The 11298-nt window shown below is 48.0% G+C and overlaps 1 protein-coding gene across 1 annotated transcript; it reads left to right on the forward strand.

Moving 5' to 3' along the window:
• The first annotated feature begins 4751 nt into the window (after window positions 1–4751).
• LOC147751058 (uncharacterized) lies at window positions 4752–7621 on the forward strand. Its single transcript, XM_086937675.1, has 2 exons — window positions 4752–4901; window positions 6691–7621. The coding sequence occupies exons 1-2, from the start codon at window positions 4766–4768 to the stop codon at window positions 7086–7088; spliced, it is 534 nt and encodes a 177-aa protein (XP_086793801.1). The 5' UTR covers window positions 4752–4765; the 3' UTR covers window positions 7089–7621.
• Window positions 7622–11298: the final 3677 nt, after the last annotated feature.

The raw sequence follows: 11298 nt of genomic DNA on the forward strand, positions 1-11298 counted from the left end.
CCTGGCCTGCGGATGTTGGGGTGCATGTTGACAGAACAACTAGACCACCCACCATTACATGGAACAGCACGATGCATGGACCCCCAGATAGGCTTGCACCTGTAGCTGTGAGGCAGGCTGCCCTGCAGCAGGACATCAAAAAAAGCAACCTGCCCTGCTGATCAGGAGAAAGGTAAAATGCTTTAAATTGTGTAAACGTCCGAGAACTGCTGAATGAAGTTAATGGATGGATAGACGACATCTCTTCCTTCTTCCCTATTTATATTTTCCAGCATTATTGAGGGAATAGGCCCATTGGAAGTATGCGCTAGAACACACAAACGGGGAAACGGCAGAACACCACTCTGCACTAAGCATGGGCGAATTTTGCGGATCTCGCGTTCGCGAATTTTGCGGATTTGCGGATTCGCAATCCGCAAAATCCGCGAATTCCCGCGAATTTGCGGATTTTTTTTTTTTTTTGTGTTCGCCCGTGTTTCTGCCAGTTCGCGAGGGTTTTTACAATTTCGCAATTTGCGAACTTACCTGTCGGGTCGCAAGTTTTGCGAACTTGTTGTTTCTACATGTCCAGCCTGTTTGGGACACTCTTCTTCATCACTGCCACTCTCTGTCACCACTGCCACTCTCTGACTACTCATGCCACCCTCTGGCCCACCCATGCCACCCTCTGTTTCATCACCACACCCTCTGGTTGTCCAGTGTACATTATTTTCGGCAAAGCAAAGCACACCTTCCCTGCCTCAAGTGACCTGAATTAATTTGGGGCTGATTAATGTGTCACAGAATATTTTTTTAGCTGGCACCTGCTTCCTTAGTGCGCCCTGATTAGTGATCTTTTGCACTTGCTAAGTGCTTTCATTGTTGCAAAATTAGTTACAACACCTGCCCTGCCCCAACTGACAATAATGAATTAGGGGCTAATTAATGTGTCACTGAAAGAATTTAAAGTTCCAGCCTGGCACCTGCTTGTCTGCTCCTTTAGCTGTAAATCAGGACCTTTGTGGCATACAGTTAAGGTCAGAGCAGGGTCACACAATAGTTGCAAGCAGGCAACCGAATTCTGGAGGGCCCCCTCAGGAAGCAATACAAAGAATCGTTACAAATCATGAGGTTGACCTTTTGCACCTGCTCATTGCTTTTGCTTTTGCTGAAATCGTTTTGCGGTTTTTTTCGCGCTATTCGCGGGGCGCGGCGTCGTGCGAAACCGACCGCGGAAGCCGCCAATTCGTGCGAATGAGCATTTTATTTTTTTGCGGCTTGTTGTTTCGCGAGTTTTTTTGCAGTATTCGCGAGCCGCTTGCAGCGCAACACGCGAATTTACCCCAAGGTCGAGTACGGGCGCGGCCATTTTGTTTGCGTGACGTATTTCCGTTTCCGCCCGCTATGTATAATCTCGCGCAGTAAGCGCATTGCGAGTAGAGGTTCGCACGAGATCGCGCGGGAAATCTAGAGGTTCGCACGAGATCGCGAGGAAAATCTCGCGCGAACTGACTTTCGCGCTCGGAAACGGGCGCCGGCCATCTTGTTTTTCATTCATTTCCTGTGTCTGGGCATGGTGTTTAATCCTCTTGATATCTTTCCCATCCTTTGCTTGTTTTCAGTTTTTTTTTTACGATTTTGCTTCTTATCTATCCCTCTCTTTTCCTAGCTGTATATTTTTGTCTTTTCTGCTATTTTTCTTTACTTTTAAACTACTTTTGTAAACTCTTTTCTTTTCTTCTTCCCTATCCTATTCTTTCTTAATTTTCTACTTCTTCCTACCTTACCTGCCCAGACCATGGTCAAGCCAGGCGCCGTGAAGCTGCCCAGGCACTTGAGGGCCGCAGCGGCGGCGGGGAGTAGTGCTGGACCCAGTGGCAGGACAGCAGGCGTGAGATCGAGGGGGGAGCAGGTGACGCGCCGGGAGATATTCAGCCCGGAGGAAGTGGGCGCGCTGGTCTACTTCGTCCAGCGCCGCCTGCCCAGGACCATCGCGGGAGGCGGCAGGATCGCGGCCGGCGGCTACAACATGCGGGAGCGCCGGAAGCGGTGGGAGAAGGTGTGCTGGGCCATATCCCACCTCTACGGGGTCCAGCGCACCTACAGCCAGGTCACCCATCGCTGGACGGACCTCCTGGACCGCGAGCGCGACCTGCTGGACCAGCTCGGCTTGGAGATCCCCGGGCTTGGTGAGTAGTAGTAGCCATTGGCATTTAATCACTCACTACTATGATGTTTTCTCCTGCTCTGTGTTGTTGTATTGCAAATATTTGTTTTTTACATGGAGCAAGCCAATAATGCCGCTGATGACGATTACATTGTAGTTAAATTATATTTCAAAATCTTCTGTGCATTTCAGGTGCACTGCTCTCCTTCTCAGTGGGGTTGCTACTATGCTTATTTGTTTTCTATTTCGTGGTCTCATTGGCCTGAGTAACTATTATGTATGAGTGTACTTAACAGAACTGCGTAATGCTAGACACTAGGGGGCAGATTACATTTACAAGCCCCTTGCGCCACGTTTACGTTGCCTTGCGTGACGCAACAGCGGCGTAAACGTGCCGCATCCCTGCAAGTCATTTACAGCATGACGCATCTAGGGAGATGCGTCACGTTATAAAGCCATGGGCCTGCACCACAATGGGTGCGTTCCTAGTACGCAGGGTGGGCGGTCCAGCGGCTGTGCGCCTCGCAAAATTGCCTGCGTGAAATCTACAAGATTTAACGCAGGCACTTCTGCGACGCTGCTACGTCAATTCAATTCCTTATGTCTGCTCGAAGCAGGCGAAAGGACTGACACAGCATGTAAAGTATTGGGTGGCCCTGAGCATTACTGGAGTTGCATTGCGTTGGCGACGTGACTCCAGCGATGCGCCGCTCTTACGTGACGAGATGCGTCACGCAAGTGCCTACCCTTGCGCCAGGGCGCGCCGCATTGTAAATGAGGCACATCTGCCGTGTCGCAAGGGTAGTTTTGCGTGACGCATTTGATCTGGCGCATCTCTGGAGATGCGCCAGAACGCGTAAGTAAGTATGCCCCTAAGGGGCAGAATTGCAATTACCGTCGCATCCCTGCAAAGTAGCAGGGATGCGCCATTAATTGTGCGGCCCGCTACCACCACCAAACATGGTGCGCCGTATTTGCAATGCGGCGCCCCATGGGCCCAAAACGTCACCGAAGCTTTACTGCTGGAGTTGCGTCGCAACGATGGCGCAGCTCCATCAATGCTCTGGGGTACCCTATCTCCCCAATGCTGGGTCAAGCCGTACGTCTGCTTCAAGCAGGTGCAGGGTTTGTGTGACGCATCATTGTCCTAAAGGTGACTGATTGATATTTTGTAGATTTCCCTCAGCCACTATTAGGATGTGTTCCAGCGCAGGAATGCCCTCCCTTGCGCCGGAACGCCCCCTGATGGCGCAGGGCTTTATAACGGGATGCATCTCCCAAATGCGTCACGTTGTTATAATATTATACGCCGCACCATGGCGCCCTTTTTTGTTTAGCTGCTGCGTCACAAAAGTCACGCAAGAACGGCGCAAAAGAGCCGCAAGGGCTTAAATCTGCCCCTTCCTTTGTAACCCTGACAATAAGAAAAATAGTGGCGGTGGATTGATAGTTTGACTATTTAAATGACTGGTAATGTAGCAGGCAACTGTTAGTGTTGTCACTGATCTGACTGAAATCACAATGGAGTTTGTCTGTCACTTTGCGTCTTGCCTGCGGACTGCTGCCTGCCAGTCCTAGGTGAACGTTTCAGTACTTTGTTTAGTGAGTTACGTGACTTTCGAAGTCACAGGTCCGCAAATAAATGAAAAGTAACCATAATCAATATAATTTCGCGGAAATATTTTGTTATTGTTCTTTTGAAATGTTTGATTTGGTTGACATTGACAAGCAACAATCATCCATGTTTTCTGTTCTTTCTTTCATGTTGTACGTCAGCTCCCCCCAGGGGCGAGAGGAGGACACAGGAGCAGCAGGCGGCGGATGCTGTTCATCAACAGGGCCAGGATCGGGCAGGCGAGGGCTCCTCTGCTGGCCCCAGTAAGTTTTCATTTTAGACTAGTACCTATTTTTCCTAGCGTTCCTCATTTGACTTTTTTCAACATTGTCTTTGCTCTTCTTGTAGACTGTATCTAAATTCTTATCCTGCCTCTACTATGACTCCCTGTGGTATTACTAGATTATTCTTATTAGTCTGTCTGTGTAGCTAACTAAGATTGCACGGTTGGCGAAACTCCCATGATTCTAGTCAGCAATAGCTCTATCAACTTAGTGCAGTCCTCTGGGATTGTCCATAATGTCTTTTGAAGTGTTCTATCTGGACTCATGCTTGCAAAAATTGCAAAACCTTTCGCTCAGTCACTCTAGTCTGGAGGACCAAAAAACACAGATTGTATTTAAATTTAAAAGCTTTATTAAAAGTAAACACATTTATTAAAATGAAGTCATAATAAAACTAAACGTTTAACTGATAATGGAAAAGTGGTTAGTGCTGACGATTAATTGAAGACATTTCTTGTGGTCGAGCCGAGCTCTCACCTGGTTTCAACTTGATCTTGTTGTTAGAAGTTCATCTTCTGTCTGTGTGGAGAAAAATGGTGCGTGTTAAAAAATCAGCCTTCATCAGTTGTGCCAAAAAGTGCAGCAAGACAACCTTCCCTGGAAAAAGGGACATTTTTTTTAACTTTAACGTAGACAGTCACAAATTACATTGTTTTCACATGTCTTCATTCCTAGACCAAATACTAGTGACTAGTGAGTGCTTTATTCTAAGATTCTTAAATGTACTTTGTAGGTGGAACATCTGGTGGCGGGGCCAGTGTGGTGGTGGTGCTCGACACGGAGGCGGAGGGCAATTCATCAGGGGAGGAGGCGGCGGCGGCGGCTGTGAGAGTTGAGACGGTGGTGGCGGCCAGAGGTAAGCTCTTATATATTCCTTACTTATTGAGATTGAAGACTAGCTGGGAAGGCAAGAATATGAGATGCATGGCTGGGTGAATGATGAAGCAATGATGGGTGGAAGGACAACAGCCTGGGTGGGTGACACAGAAACTGTATGTGTCCATATACCTGGATCATGCTACTATCTGACTCTTAGATAGCATATGTGTATCTAGAGCAGGGGTACTCATAGTACGGCCCGCGGGCCGGTGGTGGCCCGGCAAGCCTTCCTTGGCGGTGCGCAGACCTTGCAGACAATCACTGCTCCCCCGGCCCCCACAGAGCAGAGGCTTTTTTGTATTTCACCTGTTAGCGCCCCTGCATCTCCACTCTGACAATCACTGCTCCCCCGGCCCCCACAGAGCAGAGTGGAGATGCAAGGCCACAAAGAGGTGAAATAGAACAAAGCCTCTGCTCTGTGGGGCCGGGCAAGCAGTGATTGTCAGGGTGGAGAAGCAGGGGCGCTAAAACAAACAAAGCCTCAATAATATGTTAATGGTCTTTTAAAGACCTGTTAAGTACTTTGGTGTTGTTGTCTGTGTGTGCGCGTTGAGGAAGCGGTCTCAACCCGGGCTGAAGGCTGACACCGATAGACACACACACAGTGAGATGACAGAGGGAGAGGGAGGGCAGGAGGGAGAGAGAGATGGAGGGAGGGCAGGAGGGACAGCAGGAGGGAGAGAGATGTATGTAAATGCTGGGTCTGGTGGCTCAGTGGATGAGGGCATCTGCTGCAGGGACCTGTGTGCAACCTCATGGTCACAAGTTATCGTTTTGCTTTAGCCCCGCCCCCTCTGACTCCGCCCCCACCAGTGCGGCCCTCGGCCCCAAACTACACTGTAAATGTAGCCCCTGAGAGAAAGTTTGTGAGTACCCATGATCTAGAGAGAGTAGATGGTCAGTGGATGAACTAAGTGTAACTTTGAAGAGCATGTAACACTGCACCCGCACGTCCGTTCCAGTGTAGGAAAGGCAAGGAAAAGAACTTTTAATTTTGTCCAAATACTACCATAAGTAGTAGCAGTAGTTTGTATTGCAAGCACTGCATAGATCCGGTTATTATGGTGGCCACTCCCTACCTCTCTTAATAAGTTTAGTAGTACTCAGTCATTCATGTGTGGATGTATCACTGCCTGTCACTCAATAAAAAGCAAAGCACCTAAAGTCATCCCATATATAAGCAAAAACATCCCATGTGAAGTGATAGATAATCAGATTATTTATCTTCTTCAATTTTCCATTTCTAGTACTCATTTCCACTGTAGGGTGAAAGTTAAATTAATTAAGCAGTAGCCCTTGAGTTGTAACAGAGTATTCTCAGTGCCACCCGTAATAGAAAAGTAAGAGATTCACCACCTGCATGTACTGGACGGGTACAGTAACGCAACGGCAACGCAAGTCTAGGTCACTCCTCATGGCGTGCGTCTCTTTTTCTCGGGTGCAAGTTTACCGCGCTGGCATTATGCCGGCTTGCAGAAAATAACGTACCAATTTTCCAAAACAAGAGACAAGAAGAAGAATAAGACTGGTGTACTTTCATAGTCGACTCCAATGGAAGTCCACAGTGCTCATAGAATTTGTTCCTTAAACTCCCACTAATGTTAGAGCAAGGATGAAGAAGTGTGAGGTTAGATAGATACTGGCCTCAATAGTTATGTAATGCGCTTGCAAGTTGCTAGTTGTACTGCAGCACACATTTCTGCTGAATGATTGAGTTAATCTTAAAGAGCATTGGTTACAGACTATGTCTTTCTTTCTTCATATAGGTTCTCCTTCCAAACGAACAAGGAGGAAGGAGCTGGCTAGAGCGGCCCGGCAACGGAGAATCGAGGCCACTGTTGCGGAATATCGGCGGCTGGTGGCCCTGGAGGACGAGGAAAGTGTGCGGTCGACAACAACAACGTCGTCTGCATCGGCCTCCGTGGCCTCACCGGCTGCCACCCAGCACAGTGGTCCACCGAGACTGAGCCGGGCTGCCAAAGGCAAACGCCACCGCCGAGCAGCAAGGCCAACAGCTGCTTCTCACAGGCCTTGCACCTGCAAGGCAGTGAAGGCACGCCTGCGCCGCACTACCCTGATGGTGTCCCGCCTTCAGCAGGAGCTCGCCTTGCTCCGCGAGGAGCATGATGCCCTGGCCCAAAAAGTTAACAGCATCCACCCATAGTGTCCCTTGCCCCTTTTTTAGAGACTTTTGGGGGGTGGGAATTGGGAGTTGGGTTTTTGGGGACTTTTGAAGGACAATCGTTGGGGTTAGGGAGGGTCTTGCGGGAGATTATTTTGTTAGGGATATAAATATACTTTTTCAAACTTTATCTGAGCATACCTGTTTTTTACTGCTTGCCTGGTGGGTGGGGGTTTAACGTTGACTGTTTTCCTGAAAGTTTAGTTCCATTTTCTTCCTTTAAGTGTAAATGCCCAAATGTTTTCAACACTAAGTGCCTCTCACAGACTAAGTGAAGTGAATCCAAGAGTCCTAGGACTTTAGTAGTACTACCTTCAGTCTCTCGTCTCTCGTACTAATACTCCATTATACCCCCAAACCACCAAACGCTTATCTTACCTGTAATTTGTGTTTGAAAGTAGGGCTAGGCCCAGGGCTGGCTCCACGGGAAACACCGAATAACGTTGGCAATCTTGGTCGGATAAAATTTCCTCATAGCGGTGGTACTAGTGGTGTGACACAGTGGCAGTTGCATGCCTATGAAAAAAAAGAAAATGAAATCTGGTTTGTCCTCCTGAGCAATTCAACGGTACAACTGAGAATATAGCAGGTGACAGAAGTACAGTAGAGCAGTGCCACATTGTAGCCTAACAAATGGTAAAGTATAACTACTAATTCGGTTGAAGTTCTTTCACATTAGCAATGGTTCTTTGTCAAGCAGAGTAAGAATATATCATCGACAACTGTGGAAAGAAAGAATGCGACAGTACAGGGCCTGTGTGGAATTATTGATAACTATATTCAACATAAGGTCTCTGTAGCCAGATACCCGAGAGCCTTGCTGGTCACTATAAATCCATTCACAACAACACTCAATGGGGTTGGTCTGGAAGGTGTCACGTTTACTCCCCGTGATCCAGTCGATGCAAATATGGTTCCACCTCCAAATGTCACCAACACCCAGAAGTGTAAACACAGGGTGTTCGAGGCATTAGGCGAGGGAGAAAAATAACAAACTAAAATAAAAAATGTGGGATGGGTAAAGGTAGGGTCAGCAGGGAAAGGATACCTGTAAGAGAAGACAAGACAGGCATCAGTGAAGTGATGTCCTAACATACAAGGGTACTCTCATATAGTCTCACTAAATAGTCTGCAAGTCTCCCGCCTACTCATGGGAAATGTAGTTTCATAGTACGGTAGGCGCTTAGGGGCTGCGTAACCTGACAGAAGGTATAGTAGATAGAAAAGGAGAAATTGCTTTTTTTCTAGGTGTCCCCTCACTCACCAGGGTTGCCCCTTGGTGACATGCTTCATCATTGGGGCCATCCCAGTCCTCTACGGCCTGGGGCGTGCTGCGACTTGCGAATTACGTAGGAGCACTTACAAATGACTATGTGTGGTGCAGATAGTGGAGTGGACTAAGTGATGTGTTAAGGGATCAATGTAGAAGCCGAGAGAGAGCAAAGAAATGCAGTCACAGTCAGAGAAAAAGGCAAGGGATACTGTATCTATGTGGTTGTAGTGGTCCTGTTGGAAGTGGTAAGTAAGTTGCCCGCAGAAAAAAAATCCTCCTATTAGCGGCACTCCTCCATTGCAGCCGACGCTTCGTCCACCGATGTTGGTCACCAGAAGACACCCTGTCCACTGCCTGCCTGATGCTGAATTGTGGCTCGCTACTGTGAAGCCTGACTCCATCCTTTTTTCCCCATTGCAGAGACTGAAACCCGGCCTGTAATTATTCAACGAAAAACAGGAAGTGATATAATATTACAACACCACTGATAAATAAATATAAGGTATGTAGGCTGTGGAGTGCAAAAAGTCACAATTTGTTTTTCCTAGTAGACAGACAGTACAATGTTTTTGAAAGTGCGTACTCTGAGTCACCTTTTGAAGGATAAATAAGTATGGGCAAATTAATGTAGCGGATCTTGCCCCTCAAGCTAGGTGTACTGTAAACTGTGTTTTAGAACAAAAATAGATCTTCCTAGCAGTGCTCCCACCCAAAAAACGAGGCCTAGCAGAAAACTGGAGACAAAACTTACTTTGAAAGTAAAAGTAGGCCGAAGTACCCTAATTACCCATTACCCCCCGTGGATTGTATTCAAACCACTTGCAAGCAACCAAGCAAAAGTAGCCATAGCCAGCATCGCTCCAAGACTCGAAATCCCCCCCACTCAAACACATGCAATAGAAATACTGCTAACCCTAACGAACCCTAAGTTAAGAATAGTGGCAAAGGCTTTCTTTAACTATGCCAAATCCCCCCTTTCCCACCATGGATTTTCTTCAAATGACTTGCAACCAAAATTACACATGCTCACGAGTGCTCTAAGACCCCAGAACTCAGTTTGAAAAATCTAGAACACCCCGATACACATGCAATCCTGCTGCTAGGGCTAACCCTAACGAACCCTAAGTTACAAAAAGTGCCAAAACTAAAGGCTTTTCCGCGCGGATTTTGTCCCAACCACTTCTACCCGGTATTAGACCTTCCCAGGAATGCCCCAAGACCCGGCAACCCACCCGCCAAGAAGCATAACACCCCCAAACAGGACAAAAGCAAACTCTCATACTTGCAATATTTCTGGGCCTTCGGTCCAAACGCGCTGCGTAGCTAGGCCATAAGTCGGGGTTGGCACGACGGATTTCCTGAAAAGCAAATGCAATCAAGATTAGAGTGTCCCAGCAGTGCTCCCAGACCACGAAACTCACCCGCAAACACCAGGAAGCCCCCCAAACAGGCCCCCGAAAACGCTACATAGAGCAAAATGTCTGAAATAGCCCAAAAAAAATCGGCCTGGATTTTGTCCCAACCACTTCTACCCGGTATTAGACCTTCCCAGGAATGCCCCAAGACCCGGCAACCCACCCGCCAAGAAGCATAACACCCCCAAACAGGCCAAAAGCAAACTCTCATACTTGCAATATTTCTGGGCCTTCGGTCCAAACGCGCTGCGTAGCTGGGCCATAAGTCGGGGTTGGCACGACGGATTTCCTGAAAAGCAAATGCAATCAAGATTAGAGTGTCCCAGCAATGCTCCCAGACCACGAAACTCACCCACAAACAGACGGAACCCCCCCTAAGAGCACCTCAAAGGCAAGCAAGTCATCAAAAACACAAAAAATTTTCCGCCTGGGATTTGGTCCAAAACACTTTTATCCGGTATTAGAGCTTCCCAGCAATGGCCCCAGAGCCGTCAACCCAGGAGAAAACGAGTAGAAGACCCCCAAACAGCCAAAGAGCAAAAGTACAAAAATGGGGACTTAGTCAATTTTTCACAAATTTCCCAAATCACTCCGCTCGCGCTCTGCAGCTAGGCCCTAAGTCCCCTCTGCCACCATGGATTTGCTTCAAACCTCTTGCAAAGTAAAGTAGATATAGCCAGCAGTGCTCCCAGACCACGAAACTCACCCAGAAACACCAGGAAGCCCCCCAAACAGGCCCCCGAAAACGCTACATAGAGCAAAATGTCAGAAATAGCCCAAAAAAAAATCGGCCTGGATTTAGTCCCAACCACTTCTACCCGGTATTAGACCTTCCCAGGAATGCCCCAAGACCCGGCAACCCACCCGCCAAGAAGTATAACACCCCCAAACAGGCCAAAAGCAAACTCTCATACTTGCAATATTTCTGGGCCTTCGGTCCAAACGCGCTGCGTAGCTAGGCCATAAGTCGGGGTTGGCACGACGGATTTCCTGAAAAGCAAATGCAATCAAGATTAGAGTGTCCCAGCAGTGCTCCCAGACCACGAAACTCACCCGCAAACACCAGGAAGCCCCCCAAACAGGCCCCCGAAAACGCTACATAGAGCAAAATGTCTGAAATAGCCCAAAAAAAATCGGCCTGGATTTTGTCCCAACCACTTCTACCCGGTATTAGACCTTCCCAGGAATGCCCCAAGACCCGGCAACCCACCCGCCAAGAAGCATAACACCCCCAAACAGGACAAAAGCAAAATCTCATACTTGCAATATTTCTGGGCCTTCGGTCCAAACGCGCTGCGTAGCTAGGCCATAAGTCGGGGTTGGCACGACGGATTTCCTGAAAAGCAAATGCAATCAAGATTAGAGTGTCCCAGCAATGCTCTCAGACCACGAAACTCACCCACAAACAGACGGAACCCCCCCTAAGAGCACCTCAAAGGCAAGCAAGTCATCAAAAACACAAAAAAATTTCCGCCTCGGATTTGGCACAAACCACTTTTAGTGC

Source organism: Lissotriton vulgaris, chromosome 1_1 (assembly GCF_964263255.1).
Source record: "Lissotriton vulgaris chromosome 1_1, aLisVul1.2, whole genome shotgun sequence".
Taxonomy (NCBI): Eukaryota; Metazoa; Chordata; class Amphibia; order Caudata; family Salamandridae; genus Lissotriton; species Lissotriton vulgaris.